This window comes from Anomaloglossus baeobatrachus, chromosome 3 (genome assembly GCF_048569485.1).
Source record: "Anomaloglossus baeobatrachus isolate aAnoBae1 chromosome 3, aAnoBae1.hap1, whole genome shotgun sequence".
NCBI classification, from domain to species: Eukaryota; Metazoa; Chordata; class Amphibia; order Anura; family Aromobatidae; genus Anomaloglossus; species Anomaloglossus baeobatrachus.
Window position 1 is genome coordinate 392,761,443 of NC_134355.1, and position 25,013 is coordinate 392,786,455.

The window sequence follows — 25,013 nt, forward strand, 5'->3', positions numbered from 1 at the left end:
TGTTTTACTGTGAACAAAACAAATCCCTTTAAGGCCTCTGCCACACTCACGTGAAATTCACGCACATGCCGAGAGACACGTATTTCCCCTGCGTGTTGCATGCAGGTAAGTACGTGTCTCTGGTACGTGCGGGACACGTGTGTTCTACGTGTGCTATCCGCGATAGTGTGGCGCCCCTGACCTGGTCAGGCACCACTGAGTACTGCACCCATGCTGGGGACAGTACAATACAGGTAATCCAGAAGGCTGACCGAGGTGTGACTACACAGGCGCATAGTGATCAGGTCTCACACATGTACCTTTGAGAGGACCCCTGGGGATTCCAGGAGGGGGAAAAGCCTTCACCTCCACTGGAATAGTGGAGGGGGCCAAAAGCCTCCATCTCCACTCAAGGGGTGTGGTAAGAGAGCCTGGTTGCTAGGTGGCGTAGGCAAGAACAGGAGAGGAGGAGCAGTGAGCCGGCTTAGGGCAGAGTCCAGGGAGCTCCGAGGAGAGCAGACCCCTGGGGCTGTTGCAGTCTAACAGCGCCCGCGCAGTGGCTACCGACGGGGGAGAACGGTCACCTAGGAGTGCTACCCGAAATCCATCTTCAGCTAAAGAGAGAGCACGGAGTGGGAAGTAAGGAGACTGCTAGGGAGTACCAGGCCCAAACGGGCGGCAGATCCCGGAGCGGGGATAGATCCACCTTTCCTTGCTAAACCTGCCGGTGTGGGGCCCTCAAAGCCCACACCACAACACCCAAAAGCCGCAGCCACGTAGCCACAGTTAGGGCCCATAGTTCACAGGAGGCTAGCAGCTGGAGTGATCTGGTCCAGGCGACAAGCAAACGGCAACTGAAGGGGAGAGAGGCTTCAGCAACTTCCCTGGGTGACCCCCATAGGGACTAAAAGTCGGGGTTACCCCAAACCACTAAGGGCTAAGGAAGGCGAGTCGGTAGTCACCATCATAAGTCAGCCTGAAGGATACCTGGTTCCAGCCTGGTTCATCCCAGCTACGCCCGGGTTACTCACCCTGCCATCAACTGTGAGTAAAACCCCTGAAAGACATCCTGCTTGTGTGGAGTTATTCTGCGCCTTGTGGTTCTACACACCCACACAGGGCCCTGGGGCTTGCCTCACTCTCAGGAGGCTATTACAACTGACTGCACCCACCATCAGCCTCAGGCGTCCCTCAACCTGCAGTGGCGGTCCCCACTGACCGCAATTCTGAGAGTGGCGTCACGACAAATAGAAGATTTCCTACCTGTGACAAGATCCAGACTGAGCCAGTGGAGTCCCTGAAGGTAATGCACCGACACAGCGTTCTCGGGGCTTCACAATAGCACACGTAGAACCGGTAATTAACATACTCACCTGGTCCTTCCTGATGTCCGCGCTGCTGTACATGGTGCTGATCCTCGGTCTCCAGCCCTGCCGTCTCCCCGCTGCTGCTGCTGCCAGGCAGTGAAGTGAATATTCAATGAGAATAATGAGCGGCGGTCGGCGGCAAGAGGCAGCAGCAGCAGAGACAGGAGGGCTGGAGAAGGTGAGTAAATGTTTTTTTTTTTCACTGACACGTGTGTTTTCGCCGGCGCGTGTCACACGGGACCGCATCCACACTACACTCGTGTGGTACGGGTGCGGGCCGTGTGACACCCGTGCTGCGGGAGAAAACACTGACATGTCAGCGCTTTGAAAAACTCACACACGTACAAACGCACACGGACACACGTTCCGTGTGGTTTTACGTGTGTGTGCCTGCTACAATAGGGTAGCATTGGTTAACACGTCTCCGTGCCGCTGGTACGTGTAAAAAATGACAAAAACGTGCCGGCGGCACGGATGTGTGTCACAGGCCTAAGGCCTCTCCCACATTCACGTGAAAATCACGCACGTGCCGAGAGACGCGTATTTCCCCTGCGTGTTGCGTGCAGATAAGTACGTGTCTCTGGTACGTGCAGGACACGTGTGTTCTACGTGTGCTATCCGCGATAGCACACGTAGAACCGGTAATTAACATACTCACCTGGTCCTTCCTGATGTCTGCGCTGCTGTCCGTGGTGCTGATCCTTGGTCTCCAGCCCTCCCGTCTCCCTGCTGCTGCTGCTGCCAGGCAGTGAAGTGAATATTCTATGAGAATAATGAGCGGCGGTCGGCAGCAAGAGGCAGCAGCAGCAGAGACAGGAGGGCTGGAGAAGGTGAGTTAATGTTTTGTTTTTTTTTCACTGACACGTGTGTTTTCTCCGGCGCGTGTCACACGGGACCGCATCCACACTACACTCGTGTGGTACGGGTGCGGGCCGTGTGACACCCGTGCTGCGGGAGAAAACACTGACATGTCAGCGCTTTGAAAAACGCACACACGTACAAACGCACACGGACACACGTTCCGTGTGGTTTTACGTGTGTGTGCCTGCTACAATAGGGTAGCATTGCTGAACGTGTCTCCTTGCCGCCGGTACGTGTAAAAAATGACAAACACGTGCCGGCGGCACTGATGTGTGTTGCAGGCCTAAAACATAATTTTTATTTCAATCTTCAATATTAAAATTTGCCCAGGTCAACACCCGCACACACATATATGTTTAACGAAGTGGAGTAGGTTATTTCAATAGTTAATATCAATGTCATAAGGGGATCAGTATGATAGCCCTGTATATTTACCTAAGACTGAGCCTTACCTGTCAACGGAGGGTAGGACACCCTAACTTGACCAGGCACCCCCGTTCCTTGTCGACTCACCCTCACTCACCCTTCACTTACCCTATCATGACAGACTATAATACGTCCCTTAAATATTAATACAGATGACTATTTATACCTGTACCACAGCCAACGTACATACGTCTTACATTGTATCAAAAAATCATTTCAAATAAATACTGATAAACCATCAGGGCGTGATCACAATTCACATTGATCAATCACCCCTATATATAGAAATAAATATTAACATTGGCTGTGATTAAATCCAAACAATAGCCAAATGTATGTGGCATACATAAAAATTGGTCCTAAAACCTAGTCTAGTCTAGCATTGTAAAGATAGTTAAAGATGCATACATGAAACACAAAAAATCACTTCCCCTGAAAAATGGTACATGCTGCACTATCACTATAAACTGGTCTTAAGCCAGTCCAGTGTTATGCAAACAATTAAAGATAAATAAGTAGATCAATCACTTCCCTTAAAAATGGTGCATACTGCATCGCTTCAACGCATTTCTCCGCCCGTTTTCCGGATCATCAGGATGCCCAGGGAGGAAAAAAGGGAAAAGGAAGCTCTTCATATGCTTCACCCCACCTTCAGACACTTGAGCAGGAAGGCAGTGCAACACTTACATCCTGCTGAAATGTCTGAAGGCAGGGAGACAGATGCCAGGCGCTGATTGGTCGCGGGGCTTGTGTGTCATAACAATGTCCCTGGGAACACGAGTTTAGACATCCCTGGAACGCGGCTGCACTACAGGTGAGTATAGACTTATTTATTTTTACTGCATCGAACAAGGGGAATGAGTAGGAGTTGTAGTGGATATCCTCTTTAAAGTATAATGTCTAACAGATTTGATGTGATTTAATCAAATAAATATACAGTACATCTCTATTACAGAAAGAGAAGGAAAATTATTATGTAACAATTTCTTTTTTTCATCTTTGTTTCACAGAACAGTTAGCAAGCTTGGCAGCTAGTCTCAGAAGGCCAGAATCTGGAGCAGTTGGTTTACCAGGACGACCGGGTCCACCAGGAGCACCTGGGGTACCAGGTGATAATGGTGTTCCTGGACATATTGGAGCAAGAGGACTTCCAGGACTAAAAGGTCCTCCTGGAGAAATTGGTATTAAAGGTCCAAAAGGTAAGAAATTATACTAACTAATCAACCTTTATGAATACGATAGACCGCTTCTCTTATGCCAGTAATGTATGTTTTGGTGAGGTCACATACTGTCATGCATGGACTAGTGTAGATTTGGCGTGAGGCCAAACACACAACAAAACAGGGGAAACACCACGACAAACAATGTGTACACCTGGAACACTTTAACGGTGGGCCCTAGCACTAGTGAGTGGGAAAATGGAAACCTTACTCACCTGCAACTTTACCCTGCACTCCTAGACAGTCCCTATACAGGTTCCTCACCTGTCGCCGAGCCGGAACCTGAAATCACCTACAATGGTCCCTAGGCTAGGGAGTGGTCAGGTGACGGACGTTAGCCTCATCACTGCAATGAAACACACCGGGAAAGGAAGACAGACAGGGGGAAAAACAACAACAGACTGCTGTAGTCAAAACCAAGATTATTATTTTTTATTATTAATTATTATTATTTATTTATAGAGCACCATTAATTCCATGGTGCTGTACATGAGAAGGGGGTTACATACAAAATACATATACAAGTTACAGTAGACAGACTAGTACAGAGGGAAGAGGGCCCTACCCTTGCAGGCTTACATTCTATAGGATTATGGGGAGGAGACAGTAGGTGGGGTGTAGATTGGGTGGCAGCTCCGCACGGTGGTCGGGCGGCAGCTGCGCACGGTGGTCGGGCGGCAGTTCCGCATGGATGTCGGGCGGCAGCTCCGCACAGATGTCGGGCGGCAGCTCCGCACGGTGGTCGGGCGGCAGCTCCGCACGGTGGTCGGGCGGAAGTGAGTTCATTGTAGATTGTAGGCATTTCTGAACAGGCAGGTTTTCAGGTTCCATTTGAAGTTTGCAAGGGTAGGGGATAGTCTGACGTGTTGAGGCAACGGGTTCCAGGAGACTGGGGATGCTCGGGAGAAGTCTTGGAGTCGGTTGCGTGAGGAGCGAATGAGAGAGGAGGAGAGAAGGAGATCTTGGGAGGACCGGAGGTGACGTGTTGGAGTGTAGTGAGAGATTAGTCGGAGATATACGGAGGAGACAGATTATGCACAGATTTGTAGGTCACTGTTAGTAGTTTGAATTAGATACGGTGGAAGATTGGGAACCACTGGAGGGACATGCAGAGGGGAGAAGCGGGGTGGTATTGAGGAGAGAGGTGGATCAGTCAGGCAGCAGAATTAAGGATGGACTGGAGATTGCAGATTGCAGTAACACCAGCAACTCCACGAGAGGATTTCCTTCCTCCTCCAAGATCAGAATCCTAATGAATCAAGAATAACTGGCATCCTCTGCTGGTAGCACAGGTATATAAAGGGACCGGGAGTGGACCCTAACTGGAAACACCTGTGATGGTAATTGGCCTGCTTGCAGTCAAGGAATACTGCCATTAACCCTAAAACTGCTGAAGGAAAGGAAAACATATTTAAATAGCAGAGTCTCACAGGGGAAAGTGAGACTCAGACCCAAAACCTGTCACTAAACTCCTATAGCAGAGAGAAAACCGTGACACATACAGCACTGATAATGCATTAGCTATAAATATAAAAAGATAACTACACACTACACACTACACATATGCAAAATAAAGTTTATTAGTCAAATGAATAATTTACGTAACAGATAATTATAAATATGACAAAGGTAGTGAATTAATGATAACCGACAAGGTCTAGGATGAGTTTGTCACTCCTGTAGATATGCTAAACACAAGTACTTGTATACATGACTCTTAAAATATAATAAATGAAGAAGATATATGGAATATAAATGACTGACTCTAAATCTGAAAAAGCATAATCCCTCTGTAATTGATATATTTATGGTACTGGTGCAAAGTGCTTAGTGCTTAGAAAATCAATAAGGCCTCATACCCAGTAATAGTAAATCATAAAGTGCCATTTTAGGATATAAAATATGGCCTAATAATAGATTAAAATGTGACCTAAAACTTATAGTCAGGTCACAATGCCAACACAAAACACGACACCTCAGCACCTGACGTGTGTTTCGCCATTGTTCTTTTTCAGGGGGTGGGTCTTGCACTAGTCCTAGCTTTTATATCACTATTTTATCATGACGACATGTTTACTAAGCAAGTTCTCACAGGTACACACAGATATATATATATGCCTTTTTGAAGGTGAACAGAATATTTGGTTTCTGCCTGATATAAGTGAATAAGGTATAATAAACCTAATAATGGAAACAACTGGATATTCCTGAGGTGTTTCCTCTTATCTCTTGTAGCCTGTGCTTAAAGGTGGAAAGAAATCTCAAGAAAATAAGAAAAAAAATATGTCTAGCAGCATTCTAATAGTGTGATTTGTGCGCTCGGATGCTTTTAATTATTTCTAGTGGAGGAGTCTGGCTGATATTAGCACAGTCTCATGAATTGTACTACTTCTGTCAGTGGAAATGACTATGCTATGACTGATCGTGGTAGTATGTCATTATATAATGGAGGTTTTCCAGGGTAAATTAAGAAAATAAACACGTGCTAAACACAATGCATTTTAACTCATATTGGTCATTTGAGCAAGGTTATTTATTAGCTGTTTAACGGCATTATCCTGGGGGGCTCTCGCTGCTCCTTGGAAATGTTAAATATCCTGGATGATTATTACAAGCACCTGTTGCTTAGTAACATTGACAATCTGCCAAGGGCATCACCAGCAGTTGCTGGAAGAAAAATTTTTTAGAACGTATAACCTGTAAAAGTGATCTAGGCAATTTCCATAGTTCTTTGTTCCAGCAAATTCTGCTGTGAGTGTTGCCATGTTAGATCATAAGTTTATCCATAACTGTAATGCTAAACTGTGGACTACAGGTGTAAGTATGGCACAGTCACCATATTTTTATACATTTCTTACTTGTGTTTTTCAAGTAATATTACTTGTCGATGAAAAAAAAGACATCCGAAAACTGTAAGGGAAAGTGCACACTATCTTTTATGCATGCAAAAGCGCTCAGTTTTTCAGGAGAATCTCCCAGGACACATCTTTTGTCCAGAATCAGCTTTTTGGTTGTTTTCTGAGTGTTTTTTGCAAATTAATGAATGGCTTCTAAGCGAAAGCCATCTGAAGAATGGTCAGTCCAAGAATAGAATAAAAAATTACAATGAATCGGATGCTGTCACAGCTCATAGCAAAGGTAGACGAATTTATTGTATACAACGCGTTTCAATCTAGTTGAAACGCGTTGTATCCAACAAATTCTTTTGCCTTTGCTACGAGCTGTGACAGCACTCAATTCATCATAATATTTTAATCTTGGATTCTCTTCATCCCCTTACTTTGGGGAATACAATGCGGTGCAGCAGTCCATCTCAGTCAATCTTTCTATGTTTGTACCAGAGTTGTGCCTGATTGGCGCAACCCTCTCAGGTGAGCAGCTTCATGCTGAGTGCTTGACACTGTTTCTCCTTCAGGCTCACATAAAGGAGTACCTTTGTATCTTCTTATCTTGAAGAATGATCAGATCACTTCATTCAGCTGTTTTACGCCTTTGGAAACATGAAGTAGTTAAAAGAAACTCAAAAGACTGAACAAATGAACATCAAATCTTTGTTACATATAAAGTGCCTTAAAAAAGTATTCATACTCGGGAAATTTTACACATTATTTCACGTTACACTCAAAAACCTAAAGAAGCACTCCCATTAAGTGTTTTATTTATTAAATGTGAGTATGATTGTAATGTAGTGTGAGTGCATTGCTATTCTCACCTGCCACTGCTCTTTCCGGTATCCATCGCCGGTCCTCTCTTCTGAGTGATGTCACAGCTATGCAGACTCTTCAGGTCACACTACACTCTGTGTAACTCGGAAGTGGCTTTTACAATCTAAGCCTATTGAGTGTCAGAGTACGGGTCCTGTTACACGTAGCGACGTTTCAGCAATCCCGACAACGATATGACCTGGTCAGGATCGCTGGTACATCGCTACATGGTCACTAGTGAGCTGGCAAACAGGCAGATCTAATTAACAACACAGAAACGATATGGCAATCCGTTTAATGATCTCGGCGGTCGTTGGAACCCTGTCACACAGCAGCTATTCTGAGGACTCAGACCTCAACAGAGGTGTAGTGTTTCCACCCAGGCGTGCCAACGAGGTCGCCCGTCGTTGTTATGGCGTCAAACACAGCGATGCATGCTGCCCAGCAGGACACCATCGATCAAAAACTGAACCAGGACGTTCAGGTACGATCAGCGATATCGCAGCCGGTTGCTGCTATGTGTCAAACATAGCGAGATCACTAGCGAGGTCGCTGTTGCATCACAAAACCTGTGACGTTTCAGTGATCTCGCTAATGACATCGGCTATGTGTAACGGGGTTTTAGGCTCCATAGACATTAATTGTAAAACAGACTTCCGGCTCACACCTAGAGCACAGAGGGAGGCAGCTAGTCGCAATTGCGATGTCACTCAGAAGAAGAGAGGAACGGAGCTGGATACCGAAGAGAGCAGTGGTAGGTAAGTAAATTAATACAATCATACTTCATTGCATGCAAATATAAAAATATTTAATAAAGAAAACACTTAATGGCAGTGCTTCTTTAAATTTATTCTATTGAGATTTTATGTGATATACCAACACTACGTAACAAGTATTTGTGATGTGTAAAGGAAACAATACCTGTCTTTCTAAATATTTTAAAACTATAAATCTGAAAATTGTGACGCGCAGTTTTATTCAGCCCCCTCAGTCAAAAGTATGTAAGACCACTTCTCACAGAAAGTACTGCTGCAAATCTATTTATATTTTTTTTTTTGGGGGGGTGGTGTCTCTTCAAACTTTGCGCATGTAGATACCAAAATATTTGCCCATTTCTCTTTGCAGATTAGCTCTAGCTCAGTGAGACTGGATGGAGAGCGTGTGACAACAGCAATTTTCAAGTCTGGTCACAGACTCTCAAACAACACATGAATATATTGTGGTCTAAACCATTCCATTGTAGCTCTTGCAGTATGTTTAGGGTTGTTGTCCTGCTGGAAGGTGAACCTACACCTCTGTCTCAAGTCATTTGCAGCCTCTAATAGCTTTATCTCCAGGATTGCCCTCTATTTAGCTTCATTCACCTTGCATCAACTTTGACCAGATTACCTGCCCCTGTTTAAAAAAAGCCGCCTCACAGCATGATCCTGCCACCACCATGTTTGATGATGGGAATGGTGTTTTCAGGGTGATGTGCAATGTTACTTTTCTGCTACACAGTGTTTTGCACTTAGCCCATAAAGTTCTACTCTAGCTGTGTCCCCTACATGACTTTTTGCAAACATCTAATTGACTTCTTATAGTTTGCTTTCAAAAATGGCTTTCTTCTAGTTCCTTCAGAGTAACCATGGGCCTCTTAGCTGCTTCTCCCTTAGTGTTGGTATATTACATCAAATTCTAATAAAATACATTTAAGTTTGTAGGTGTAATGTGAATAATGAGAAAATGTTCACAAAGTATGAATATATTTTCAAGGCACTGTAAATGCATATGTTCATTCTTTCCAGCATTCCTTTAGTGATTTTTGAGGCTGCCATGTGCACATACACTAAGATGGCACATAGATATACTACAGAGCCATATGCACTACAAGCACTGCCATCCAGTTCTGCATTACTGAGATATTCTGGGTGCAAAATTGACACTACCTCTGTAATGTGACATCTAATTATAAATGATACAATTTTTCTTTTAAGGTATTTTTTAAAGTAGCAGACTTTAAACCCCTCTGAATTGTCTTATATGAATTTAGAGCAATTTTAAGGTATTATATAGTCCCAATGAGCACTATAGGTGCTCTATTATGTCGCCATTCAGCTGAAGCGTTATGCAACTGTACACCCCCATCACTGCTGTATTATACATTGTGCTAAAATCTGCCATACAGAAAGTTACAAATTTACTAGATGACAGATTGTAAAGAGGTGGATTCAGAACTGAGTAGTGTCATGGGGTCAAGAATTTTGTAATAAGATAGATGCCTTCTTCCAATAGACACAGAGAGAAAACAGAAATGGGCCCCTATGTAAGAACAGTATATGGGCCCTTTGTAGTCCAATAGCTCATCACAATGCAAAATTACACCTGCTTTGCAGGTAGATATAGGTAATTTTCCCTCTTTGGCCACTGTGAGGCCCAATGGTAAACATTCACTTTCTTTCTTCCTCTCGTGACGTGAATAGGGCAAGATTTCTTACTGGGAAAGCGTACGGTTTCCTCTACTGTCAATCTACCAATTAGGGAGGATTTTACACATAAGTCTTTGTAACTAGTTAACTACTGATTTTTCAGTTATTTGGTTTCACTTACATTTACGTTTTCAAACATGCCCCAATGTCCCGTTGTCAGCACTAGCCCTAGGTCCTGGCCACTCACTTACGACTTGGGCTTGACAAAGGAGAGATCTTCCTGTGTCGGTACATGATAAGTGCTGTTTATGGAGAGTCTGGCTGATCTCAATACCTAAGTTTACCCATTATATGTTTATGTACCACCTCTGCAGTAGTCAGACTGCTCGGATCCAGGGTTGCTGTGGCTCGAGGGTCTCCGGACCCAGGGGCTTGGGGTCACCCGAAAGTAAAAGAGCGGGGTTATTTACAGGGGATTAATGTTCGTGATGCCACTTGTGGTTTGCGGTAAAGGGAGTACCGCCGCTGCCAATGGGAGTACCCAGGGGAGATGTAGTGGGGCAGACAGATGACATTCCCTCCACGGGTAGGGGAAGCCCCGGGACTCTGGATGGTGAAGGTGTAGGGGAGCGTGGTGCAGGCCAGGAGGGAAATTCAGGGGAGGATAGCATACTCACTCAGGCCGTATGGATCTTCGTGCGACCATTAAGCAGACTCTGACACAGAAGTAAACCAAGTCTCTGGGTGCCGCTGCCACTTTAGGGGGAGCTCGTCCGGGAATCCGTCCCCTTGGGTATTGCTGATGGTGCAGGACCTGCCTCCATGCACTAAATTTAGACTGTTCTGTGTGACCCCTTAGCCTGGAGCTTTCGGGGTCCCACTCCTTATGGTTAGTTAGAGGAGCTGTGCTATCGATGGCTGACACTTGGGATCTCAGTGGGCCGCATAAGCTGGAAAGCCCTATCCCCCTCGTTGTGTTGATGCCTTCGATCTCTGAGCTCTTGGGGAAAGTTCATAAAGAGACTTTCCTCCACAGGTTAATTATCAGGTTGCGTGAAGCTACTTCCTGATCTAGGGTCCAGTACCCTGCCGTGCTCAGTACCGGTTCGGTTACTAGATTTTTCGGTGCCGACCGTTCTCCCAAACTAAGTCTGGCACCTCTCTCTAATACCCTATGATCGGGTTTCTGACTCCTCCGGTCCCAGACCTCCATCTGCAACCTCTGAGGGCTACCATTGCACTGACTCAGCCCCTCTCACCAGTCTGCCTGACCCCTAGGTGGGTGGCCCTGTTCCAGCTAGACCACCCACTGGTGTGCCTGACAGGGTGTGGTGTGAGGTGTGGCTAGGATTTGAATGCTGATGGAGCAATACCAAAGTTTAGGATCCCAGAACCATGGTGGGTTGAGCTCTTCACCAAAAGAGAAAGGAATGCAGTACCCTGTGACACCCTGACTAGTTCAGAGGTGTCACATTTATAAATTAACTATGACAGACAGTTGAGATAGATTAGCTATTGATATGAACAAATCAGCCAGCCCCCTTCACGTAAAGCACTGGTCATTTGCTGACACATGAAGCTCTTTCTTTATGTCAAACCCACATACTCTATTAGCAGAGCTGCCAGAACTCCGGGCTGGTGATAACAAAAGGTCATAAGAGTCATATAATGATTACGGCACTCATACGTGGTGGTATTCCCATCTCCAAGATCCTATCCCACTATGTAGAGGGTGTAATAATAATAATATCAGAAATTATCTCTAATGTAGTATATTTCTCCTGATATAGCCATGTCTCATCCCTCGTGTGCAGGGCATTGTAGCTTAAGTATCCATGTTTACGTTCACTTATATAGTGATAGTTAGTTGCTCCTGGTTGTAACCATAGATACTCAAGCTGCAACACCCTGCACATGAGGTAAGAAACGTGGCTATACCAGGAGAAGTATACTATATTTCTTATTGGAGGCATTTGCTATTATTATTTTTACACCTACTACATATTGGGATAGGATCTTGGGGATGGGAATACCTCTTTAACTCATAATTCCCAATAAAACATACAGTGTCTGTTCTATTGGACAACTCCTTTAAGATCTCTTGGTCTATTTTCAGTCTTTTAATGAATCTCAGGCAATGTATAAGGATTTCCTTATGACTTCTGATTATAAAATGAGCTGTGGGACATCTGCATAATATAATATAAAATATCTATAAATACTGTATATAGACTGTTAGACTGATGTGGATGGTGACTATCTCTGTGTAGAGCTGCAGAATATGGATAAGCTGAAGGGCATGTAAAAATATAAAAGCTTCAAACTCCTAATATAAGGTTGTTGATATCATACTAGTAATGTCTTTCAACTCCTCATAATATATGGACTTTGGTGTGGTGGCATAAAGGAGTAGACGCTGTATATCATTTTACCTGCTCAGTAATGTAGGCACTCCGGCTGTGAACCGCGTCAGCCATTGAAACATAAGCTTAAAGGGTCTGATCTCATTTCTATGTGACACTTCCACACACATCCTAAAAGTGTCAATACATCATCAGAATCCCATTAGCATTTATCAGGCGGCAAGAAGCACGCAGATTGAGTATTTGTCGTCAGGCTATTTACAAAGCACGAGGACGGAGAGGATCAGAATATATTTCCTTTTCAACATGATTCTTAATTTGTATTTTAACCTCTGCTATATTTATTGTGTGAAAGGAGAATCTAATTTTTCATATTTATATTCTGCTCCTGCTTTCATTGCTGCTTTGCATAATTGCATAAATGGCATATGATTCATAATTCCCGATCTCCAGGGAAGAGTCATACTGTGCAAGCTATTGTGTGTTGGAAATACAGAACACTTTTAATAGTGGGGCAAAAAATGCTGTAACGATTCTTTCTGTTTTATGAGAATTGTATACAAGACTGTACCCGTTTTAAATGTTACCATCCACATTTAGGTGATTCTGGTGAAAGAGGAGAGAGAGGATTACCAGGCAGAGGTCCAAAAGGATTGCCAGGAATACCCGGACTTACAGGTATGGACTAATAGTTTGCTAGCTCTTGTGAATAGCTGATACATAATGATGGGATTGTGAATATTAAACGCCAACATCAAAGACAAGCCAGGCAGATTGGATAACCTATGGAGGGAACATATGAAAAATGACAGAGTGTTAGTACCCAGGAGATCGGCTGCAGAATGCTAAGCAAAGCTGTTGTCTATGAAAAATGTAGATTTAAAGTCAATTTATTAGTATTTACCATGTAATGAACACATGCCATTTACATCAGGATTGAAGGTAGTCATAGGAACTGTTCATTCCGGCCACAGTTGTGGAAATGCGGATGAGCTCTGTGTTCCTTAGTGGTTAGAAATTCTACCCAATTAATGGAATTCGACATTCCCCAGGGATACATTCCTGATGTAATTCTGATGTTTGCACTCATTTATTTTACATCTCTAGTGATTCCAGGGAATATATGCATTGAATGTTAAATAATACTTATAAGATTTAAGGTGGCCATACCGATTGTTTCTGAAAATAAAATATGGATTTTACTCTGTTTCTGTGAAACATATGCCACCTAGTTATTGTGTCTGGCCTTAATGTCCCAAAATTGATATGTAGATATTGTCCCCCTGTTTAGAGCAATTCCACCTTGGTTGAACTGGTCCATCAGAGTACCAGTGACTTTTTGGTGTTCTTTGACACAATAATTGTATTAAAAGACTGCCAGAAACTCATAAGCCCATTTGGGGCAGATTTTGGAGCTAATCACTTGTCACATTCTTATAGACTCAATTACAAATCTGACCTTATTAATGATGTCCTATGTGTCCAGTAATACCAAAGGGTATTTTTTGCCACCAATTTGGTTTTTCCATTTGGATAGACCCACTGATTATTTTGACATATATGATTCAGATGTCAGAAAAAAAACACTACTAGGAAAAACCCTTAAAATATCATTGATAGGATCTATAATTGCTGACATATATCTTTCAGGAGCCACAGTTTTCTATATCTATAAATTAATTTACTGTAGTTCATTCATTGATAACATTTGCTATGTTTTACAAGCTGGCAGAATAGCACAATGTCAAATTGAACAACTTTTAACATTCACCTCAATGATCAAGAAATACCTAATCGAACAAAGACATTATAGCATAAAGATTCTATTGGCAACCAGAATCGGGATTAGCCCGGAGTTCCCCTGGCTGGTTTCTCCCAATGTCACTCCAGGGGATTGATTGATCTTTCGTATATTGAGAGATCTGTCACTCACCTCCAGTAGCGTTGAGAAAAGCCATCTGTTTTAGAACCAGACTAGCCTTGTCTTTGCCTATGGTTCCCGGCAGGAAATTCGGCTTGCAGAGAAGTTATTCTCTACTAATTGAATGCCCCTTATTATGCTCTGAGGTCTTCACAGACCCCAAAGTATTATTTTATGTAATATATATATATATATATATATATATATATATATATATATAAAAAATATATATATATATATATATATATACAGTATATGTGTATATGTGTGTGTGTATGTATATATATATATATATATATATATATATACATATATAAACCCTATATACTCGGCTTACAGCTTACCTCATTGGCCTGTCCTGAAATCCTTCACAGTAGACCAAAAAGGACCAGGATGATTCTGTGCATGCGTGCATAAGGTCATGTGCAGAAGGCGAATTACAATAAAAATCTGGCTTTTGGCAAATGCAGATTTTTGTAAAGTTTGAGTAAAGATCAATTTAACTTGAATAAATTTGCTAATCTCTAATATTAATGTTAACCAAGCCATTCAAAACAAAGAGAAAATCTACTACTATCTACTACTAATACTATCTACTTTAACTAGCTAACTAGTTTATGTCTGGCTCATCTGATTGTATGCTGTTTTCAGTATTAATAAATATGTCCCGATATTTGTACTTCACCTTTCACTATGCTCTCTAGTTTAGCTAGACTTTAAACAGATAAAATCATCTTGAAAAGTAAAGGGGGCTTTACACGCTACGACATCGCTAATGCAAACTCGTTGGGGTTACGGAATTGGTGACGCACATCCGGCCGCATTAGCGATGCCGTTGCGTGTGACACCTATGAGCGATTTTGCATCGTTGCAAAAACATGCAAAATCGCTCATCGGTGACATGGGGTTCCAGTCTCAAAAATCGTTACTGCAGCAGTAACGATGTTGTTCCTCGTTCCTGCGGCAGCACACATCGCTCCGTGTGACACCGCAGGAACGAGGAAGCTCTCCTTACCTGCCTCCCGGCCGCTATGCGGAAGGAAGGAGGTGGGCGGGATGTTACGTCACGCTCATTTCCGCCCCTCCGCTTCTATTGGGCGGCGGTTCAGTGACGCAGCTGTGACGTCGCTGTGACGCTGAACGAACCGCCCCCTTAGAAAGGAGGCGGTTCGCCGGTCACAGCGACGTCGTCGGGCAGGTAAGTATGTGTGACATGTCTGGGCGATGTTGTGTGGCACGGGCAGCGATTTGCCCGTGTCGCACAACAGATGGGGGCGGGTACGCACGCTAGCGATATCGGTACCGATATCGCAGCGTGTAAAGCGGCCTTAAGATGTGTATCTTTGACAGACAAAAAGTTGATAAAGATGTTGGCCACTACTTTTGCATTGATGGTCTATCCTTAGGATAGGTCATCAATGTCTGATTCGGTGGGGTGCTGACACCCCGCATACCTACCAACCAGCTGTCCTTGGTGCAAGAAGCAGCAGCAGGCAGCCATAAATGCTCAGTCCTGGGGCTGCCCTGTGTTTCAACAGCGGCCGGGCATGGCAAATTTGCCTCCTATTGATTTGAATGGGAGGCAAGTTTGCAGTACCCGGGTGCATCCACAATCAGTTGACTGGGCAGCTTTAGAACTGAGCATTTATGCCTGCCTGCTACCATCGACGTCACCGAAAACAGCTGATCAGACCCTGACTGATCAGACATTGCTGACCTATCCTAAGGATAGGCAAGAAATGTAAAAGTAGTGGATAACCTTTTTAAGGTCAAAAGTCTGATTAGAGTACACCTGCCATATCAACAAATCAATACTACTACCTTGTGGACAAGTATTTAAGTCATCAGTAAGGGCAGGCTGAAGAGTAGGGAAGAGAGTTTTTTTTTCCTCCTTGGTTAACACTAGTGATGAATGAGCATGCTTGGCACTGCTTGTTACTTAAAAGAGCATCAAGGCACTGGGCATGCTCGATACTCGGCCGCCGAGTATCGGGAATGCTCGAGTGCCATGCTCGAGTCCCCGCCCTGCATGTTTTGTGCCTGTTCTTTAGCTACTAAAAACACAGAGATTGCCTGCCAATCATGGAAATGCTGTAGCCATTTTGACTACTGACATTAATGTGCTTGGCCGATTACATAGCATCATCGGGTTTTATATGAGACCCGGGGGCGCGATGCTTGGCCGAGCGCAGTTCAGAGAGAGTTGTAGGAGGGACAGCTTAGATTAGAGCAGGCATATAGGCAGAATTGTACACTTGCACCTTTTAGTGCCTTTCATGTGTTGCTAAAAGATGTTTTTAGGCTGGTTTCATTTAATAAATAAATTATTTTAAAAAAACAAACTTAATGGGGTCCCCTCGAATTTTGATAAACAACCAAAGTAGAACACACAGCTGTGGGCTGGTATTATCAGGCTGGGAAGGCCCATGGTTATTGGCCACTTCCCAGCCTGACAATAGCAGCACGCAGCCACTCCAGAATTCTGGTGCTACGCCTTGGATTCGGGAGACATTGGGGGATTACGACATAATGGGTTATGTCGTATAATCATGTTTTGCTTTTTTAAATAAATTGGTGAATAAGGGAAAGTGTGGAAGAGCCTATATTTAAATAAACTGTGTATTTTTTAAACTTTACATTTACTGGGTTAGTAATGAAGGTATCTTATAGACCCATCTAATCCTTGGGCTTGATGCCAGCTGACAATTCATAGCTAACATCAACATCAGTCAGGGCAAAGCACCAGAATTGGGACACCTAATGGATGTGCCAATTGCTGGGGTGGCTGCGGGCTGCTATTATTAGGCTGGGAAGGGGCCAAATAACTAATAATACCAACTGTCTGCTTTACCTTGGCTGGTTATCAAATATGGGGGGGGGCCCACACTGTTTTTCAATTTATTTATATTTTTATGTATTAAGTTTAACCAGGCTAAACCGTGTTTAGCCTTATTTATCCTAATATATCAATAATTTATTTTTTAAAAAAAACAGCATAGATTCCCCGTAGAGTTGAGCGAGTACCTAACTATTTATATTCGCTATACTCATAACGAGTACTGTCGAATACTCGCGTAATCATTCCGAATAGCATATGCAATCCAAGTCAATGGGGAATACTTACAATGCAACAAGTAACCTGAATGCCGTACTATTCATGCGATTAGCGAATAGTGCGAAATTAGGGTTACTCGTTAGATTGTGAGTATTCCCCATTGAATTGCATTACACATGCTATTCGGAATGAATGCATGAGTATTACAGAGTACTCGTTATGAGTATAGCAAGTATGAATAGTTAGGTACTTACTCAACTCTAATTCCCCGCCATCTTTTCTACCCAGTTTAGGTAAAGCAGACAGCTAGGACTGATATCATCAAGTTGATGTTAAGTGTGTAATGTCAGCTGGCATCAAGCCCAGGAATTAGTACGGAGGGGCGTCTATCAGACACCCCCATTACTAACCCAGTAAGTGTAAAATTAAACAAACACACACAGAGGAAAAAAATAGTTTATTTGAATAAAAACTTCCCCACACTTTTCTTCATTCACCAATTTATTAAAAAAAATGTTCCCATGAACCTCTGTCTTAATCCACAATCCATGACTCCATCTCTGGCATCTGTGAATAGCAGTAAAGTACAGCTAATCATGGACACTGCATAACAAGACAATGCTCATCAGAACTGATTGTGTTGTAGTCACTTGGCATCTGTGATTAGCTGTACTTTATTGCTATTTACATATTCGCAGTTGCTGGAGATGCAGTACCTGATTGTGAATTATGTTGTAGCTTCATGGGAACTTCATGGGAACATTTTTTTTTAGTAAATTGGTGTATAAAGGAAAGTGAGGGGGAGTTTTTAAAACTATTTTTTTTCCTGTGTATGTTTTTTAAGTTTACACTTACTGGGTTAGTAATGGGGGTGTCTGATAGACATCTCTCCGTTACTAATCCCTAGACTTGATGTCAGCTTTCAATTCACTATCAACAATCAACAACAACTATCAACAACAATCACAATCAACTACATTTACCTATTACCCTGATTGCTACTGCACCATGGCAATTGGGAAGAGTTGGGACAGCATCAGAATTGGTGCATCTAATGTGATGCATCACTTCTGGGGTGGCTGCAGGGTGATACTTTTTTAGGTTGGGAAGGGCCCAATAACCATAGACCTTCCCAGCCTGATAATACGATACAGCAGGTATTTTTAATTAAGTTTTTACTTCTCAGTAGTGACCTGGGAGCCAGATGTGTCCATGCATGTTCCCCATGTTTTTTTTCTGACCTCCCCCTGCCCTCTAAAAGGCTCTACTGGAAAAATGCTTGAATACCTAGACTTCCATTATACTTATAACTCGTACCCGCTTGATTCGAATATTGAGCACTTAAGCACTTTAGTGCTCGCTCATCACTAGTTAACACCAGAGATTATAAATATCTTTCCATGATGAAATGTCTTTCTTATTTGTTTTCTTTAAAAGCAAATCAAATATACGAGAAATCATTCCATATTTTAGTGCTGAAATTCAGGCGATCTCCTTGACTAAATGAATTTGATATGATGTATATAAAATTAGAAAAAACATTCTTACATTTTTTTCATGGAAGCATTAAGGGAATCTGGCAGGATAATTTTGTGACTTTACTACTAAACCTATTGTAATAGCTGTATAGTTCCTACAAGAACAATAAAAAAGAGACCAGTTTTGTAGTAATCCGATTTGCCAGTGCTGATATATTGAACTTTGAAACCACATGCAAATTAGCCTGGAAATGCATTGGGGCGTGTCAATACACTCAGACTACATCAACACACCCCAAATGCACTTGTAGGTTAATCTGTGGGGACGTAGGCCTCAAAGAATTTGCCTCTTGTACTTTTACATGTATCAAATTAAGAGTATATTATATATACTAAAGGACACCTGACAGATTTACATTAAATTGTAATCGACGTTTTAATTTCTGTTCGATGAATCAATAGTAAACTTGAAAATAAGAAACTTTGTAATATATGTTAACAGACAAATCTGATTCTTTCTCCTTCTGGATTGATTTTTCACTCTCAGTTCAAAGATAAAATTTGTAATATGTACAGTACAGACCAAAAGTTTGGACACACCTTCTCATTCAAAGAGTTTTCTTTATTTTCATGACTGAAAATTGTAGATTCACATTGAAGGGATCAAAACTATGAATTGACACATGTGGAATGAAATACTTGACAAAAAAGAGTGAAACAACTGAAAATATGTCTTATATTCTAGGTTCTTCAAAGTAGCCACCTTTTGCTTTGATTACTGCTTTGCACACTCTTGGTTTTCTCTTGATGAGCTTCAAGAGGTTAGTCACTGGAAATGGTCTTCCAACAGTCTTGAAGGAGTTCCCAGACATGCTTAGCACTTGTTGGCCCTTTTGCCTTCACTCTGCAGTCCAGCTCACACCAAACCATCTCGATTGGGTTCAGGTCTGGTGACTGTGGAGGCCAGGTCATCTGGCGTAGCACCCCATCACTCTCCTTCTTAATCAAATAGCCCTTACACAGCCTGGAGGTGTGTTTGGGGTCATTGTCCTGTTGAAAAATAAATGATGGTCCAACTAAACACAAACCGGATGGAATAGCATGCCGCTGCAAGCTGCTGTGGTAGCCATGCTGGTTCAGCATGCCTTCAATTTTGAATACATGCCCAACAGTGTCACCAACAAAGCACCCCCACAACATCACACCTCCTCCTCCATGCTTCATGGTGGGAACCAGACATGTGGAGTCCATCCCTTCACCTTTTCTTTGTCGCTCAAAGACACGGTGGTTGGATCCAAAGATCTCAAATTTGAACTCATCAGACCAAAGCACAGATTTCCACTGGTCCATTCCTTGTGTTCTTTAGCCCAAACAAGTCTCTTCTGCTTGTTGCCTGTCCTTAGCAGTGGTTTCCAAGCAGCTATTTTACCATGAAGGCCTTCTGCACAAAGTCTCCTCTTAACAGTTGTTCTAGAGATGTGTCTGCTGCTAGAACTCTGTGTGGCATTGACCTGGTCTCTAATCTGAGCTGCTGTTAACCTGCAATTTCTGAGGCTGGTGACTCGGATAAACTTATCCACCGCAGCAGAGGTGACTCTTGGTCTTCCTTTCCTGGGGCGGTCCTCATGTGAGCCAGTTTCTTTATAGCGTTTGATGGTTTTTGCCACTGCACATGGGGACACTTTCAAAGCTTTCCCAATTTTTCGGACTGACTGACCTTCATTTCTTAAAGTAATGATGGCCACTCCTTTTTCTTTACTTAGAATTTGTATTATGGCACGAAAAAATAGCTAACAGTCTATTCAGTAGGACTATCAGCTGTGTGTCCACCAGACTTCTGCACAACACAACTGATGGTCCCAACCGCATTTATAAGGCCAGGGCCGGCCTTAACCTGAATGGCGCCCTGTGCAAACTGCCCTTTGGTGCCCCTCCCCCTACTGATTTTTTACCTAGTTTCCCAGGAAACAAACGAGGACAGGAGGCCATCTTTTTTTACATCCTAAGAAAATTGATCTCTTCAAATGTACAATAAATTTCAAATTTGTGCTGGAGAATCTGCACCTCAAATCCACATTAATGTCACCACGTCTGATCTCGTTTTTTTAGAGGTCTTCTGATTTCAACCATTTAAGCCGAATCCATGGATAATACACCCCACCCCAGCTCCGACTCCACCCCTCAAGCCCTCCACACTCACCACCATTCTTGGAAAAACGTGTGTCTGTGTATAATATATATATATATATATATATATATATATATATATATATATATATTGTGAGGTAGCACGGTGGGCTGCGCAGCAGAAGACACGGGATCCAGGCATTAAGGTTCACAGCACACGGTTTAATGTCCAAACAAAAGTCCACAGCAATATACATGTGCCTCTCCAGCAGAGGACTCAGGGAGTTCTGTTCACTCCCTCACACCCGGCACACCTGCCCTCGTTCCTGTTTCCATTTAACCCTTCCTTCAGCCTGTAGGGAAACAGTATTAACCCTAGAGTGGATTTACTTTCTATCATGGAGTGAGCACAACCGGGGCGAGACATACCGGCCGTCATAGATAACCCCGGTCACAGTCTCACATACCCCCCCCCCCTCAGTTTAAGCGTGCGGGGTTGAACTCCCGCCATCAAACACGGGCCGCGGGACAAGGCATCGGCGTTGCCCTGCAACCCACCGGCCCTATGTTCAACCGTAAACCGGAAGTTCTGCAGAGAAAGGAACCACCGGGTAACCCGGGCATTCCGTTCCTTGGCGGACCTCATCCAGACCAGTGGAGAGTGATCCGTCACCAAGCGAAACTGCCGTCCCAGCAGGTAATAGCGTAGGGACTCCAAGGCCCACTTGATCGCCAGGCACTCCTTCTCCACTACACTATAATTCCGCTCGGTAGGGGTGAGCTTCCTACTTAAGAAGGTGACGGGGTGTTCCTCCCCCTGAACCACCTGAGACAGCACTGCCCCCAGGCCGACCTCAGAGGCGTCAGTCTGTACTATGAACTCCTTCCGGAAATCAGGGTGTACAAGAACGGGCTGTCCGCACAGGACCTCCTTCAGGGCCCGGAAGGAGTCCTCGGCCTGCGGAGTCCAGCGCACCATGACGAACTTCTTGCCTTTGAGAAGGTCCGTCAAGGGGGCTGATAGTCCCACAAAATCCTTTACAAACCTCCTGTAGTACCCCACGATACCCAGGAAGGCCCTAACCTGCTTCGTGGTCAGGGGTCTAGGCCACTTCTGGATCGCCTCAACCTTGTTAATTTGGGGCTTAATCACTCCTTGGCCTATCACGTAGCCCAAGTAGCGGGCTTCCGTGAGTCCCAACGCACATTTCTTGGGATTGGCTGTCAATCCGGCTGTTCGAAGCGCGTCCACCACCGCTTGTACCTGTTCCAAGTGGGTCTGCCAATCGGAGCTGTAAATAATGATGTCATCAAGGTACGCTGATGCATACGCCTGGTGGGGTTCCAGCACTAAGTCCATCAACCTCTGGAACGTGGCCGGAGCGCCATGTAACCCAAAAGGCAAGACAACATAGTGGAAGAGACCCTCCGGCGTAACAAAAGCGGTTTTCTCCTTGGCGGACTCCGTCAGTGGCACCTGCCAGTACCCCTTGGTCAGGTCGAGCATGGTAAAATATCGCGCCTGTCCCAACCTATCAATCAGCTCATCCACCCGGGGCATGGGGTAGAGATCGAACTTGGATATTTCGTTCAATCTCCTAAAGTCATTGCAGAACCTTAAGGAACCATCGGGTTTTGGTATTAGGACAATCGGACTAGCCCATTCACTCCGGGACTTTTCGATGACCCCCAGGCGTAACATTGTCTTTACTTCCTCCGATATGGCTTGTCGTCGAGCCTCCGGTACCCGGTATGACTTCAGGCGTACCTTCAGGTGGGGCTCGGTGACAATATCATGTCGTATCAGACTGGTCCTACCGGGCAGCTCGGAGAAGACATCGGGGTTCTGCTGAACCAACCATCTGGCCTCTCGCCTCTGAGTCTTGGTGAAGGCTTCTCCAATCCTTACTTCCGGTTCATCCTCTCCGGAGGTCGCTGGAGCCGGAGGTGAACGACCCGAAGAGGAGGGAGATGGGGAAAAAACAGCCATCAGGCTTTCCCGTTCCTGCCAAGGTTTTAATAGGTTGACATGGTATATTTGTTCAGGTTTCCGCCTACCGGGCTGCAATACTTTATAGTTAACCACCCCGACTCTTTCCTTTATCTCGTAGGGGCCTTGCCACTGAGCCAGGAATTTACTCTCCGCCGTGGGAATTAATACCAACACCCGATCCCCGGGTTTAAAGGTCCGCACGGTGGCTTGTCTATTGTAGCGGCCGCTTTGCGCGGCCTGAGCCTCCTGTAAATGCTCCTTCACAATTGGCATGACCGCGCTTATGCGGTTCTGCATACCCAAAATGTGTTCAATCACACTTTTATGGGGGGTGGGCTCTTGCTCCCATGTTTCCTTTGCCAGGTCCAACAATCCCCGGGGATGTCGCCCGTATAACAATTCAAAAGGCGAAAACCCCGTGGATGCCTGTGGCACCTCACGGATGGCAAACATCAAATAGGGAAGCATCATATCCCAGTCTTTCCCGTATTTTGAAATCACCCTTAAGAGCATGGTTTTCAGGGTTTTATTGAAACGCTCGACTAAACCGTCCGTTTGAGGATGATACACAGACGTACACAACTGCTTGATCTGGAGTAGCCGGCATAGCTCTTTGGTCACTTTAGACATGAATGGGGTCCCCTGATCCGTAAGGATCTCCTTGGGCAACCCCACCCGGCAGAACACAGCAAACAACTCCCGAGCTATAAGCTTTGCTGCAGTATGTCTGAGAGGTATCGCCTCGGGATACCGGGTGGCATAGTCAATGATCACTAGGATGTGTTGGTGCCCTCGAGCGGACTTTACGAGGGGCCCCACCAGATCCATCCCTATCCGTTCAAAAGGGACTTCTATAATGGGTAACGGTACCAACGGACTGCGAAAATGGGTCAGGGGTGCGGTAAGCTGACACTCCGGGCAGGTTTCGCAGAACTGTTTTACCTCCCCAAAGACCCCGGGCCAATAGAACCTTTGCAATATTCGCTCCTGCGTTTTCTTGACCCCTAGGTGGCCACTCATCAGGTGTTTATGAGCCAAGTTGAGGACCCGCCGGCGATGCGGCTGGGGCCCCACCAACTGCTCTACCCCCACGCCGCGTATTTCATCTACCCGGTAGAGTAAATCCTGCTTAAGAGCGAAATGGGGGTACCTTACCAGGGCACCGGGCAGCTGTGCCACCCCGTCAATTACTGTCACCCGACTCCGGGCATGTATTAATGTAGGGTCCTGGAGTTGGGCTGTCCCAAACGGAATGGTGGGCGCAGCCTCAGACGGGACGGTAGGGGACTCCTGCACTGTTGTCAGCGGTGGGTCCTTGGCCCTAGGCTTGGAGGGGCCGGACCGACGGGCGGTACGCAAAGTCTCAGTGTCCCGTATCAAGTCCTGCGTAGCCACATGCCGCTCTACCAGGGACACTAATTGGTCCAGGGTACTCGGGTCACCCTGTCCTACCCACCGTTGAACGGTGACGGGTAAAGTGCGCACAAAACGATCCACTACTACCCTTTCCACCATTTGCGCCGGGCTCAGAGTGTCAGGCTGCAACCACTTTTTTACAAGATGCAACAAGTCATAGGCCTGGGAGCGTACGGGTTTGGCTTCCTCATAGAACCACTGATTTACCCGCTGAGCCCGTACATAGGTATTCACCCCCAACCGAGCCAATATTTCGGCTTTCAGGGTCACATAGTCAATGGCGTCCTCGGTACAGAGGTCCAGGTATGCTTTTTGGGGTTCCCCCGTCAGATAGGGCGACAATACCTCAGCCCACTGGGGGGTCGGCAGCTTTTCCCGCTCGGCCACCCGCTCAAACACCGCCAGGAACGCTTCCACATCATCCCCCGGGGTCATCTTTTGCAACGCTTGTCTCACCGCTTTCCGGACGCTGCAGTCATCACCCGGTCCCGGGGTTGTTGCTGCCGGTCCGGCACGGATCGACTTGGCCAGGAGAATCATCTGTTCTTGATGTCTTTGTTCCTGCAATTGCAAGGCTTGCTGCTGACGTGTATTGGCCTGAACCAGCTGTTCTTGGTGCCTTTTGTCCTGCATTTGCAAGGATTGCTGCTGACGTTCCAACGCCCGGAGCAGGTGTGCATTGGTCTGTTGCTGCT

The 25,013-nt window shown here is 44.8% G+C and overlaps 1 protein-coding gene across 1 annotated transcript in view; it reads left to right on the forward strand.

Annotated features, from left to right (window-relative positions):
* Window positions 1-25,013, forward strand: part of COL9A1 (collagen type IX alpha 1 chain) — a 287,994-nt gene that overhangs the window by 251,845 nt on the left and 11,136 nt on the right. Inside the window, exons 36-37 of the mRNA XM_075338439.1 lie at window positions 3,644-3,832; window positions 12,929-13,006. Coding sequence (XP_075194554.1) covers window positions 3,644-3,832; window positions 12,929-13,006 — 267 coding nt within the window. The remainder of the gene's footprint in view (window positions 1-3,643; window positions 3,833-12,928; window positions 13,007-25,013) is intronic.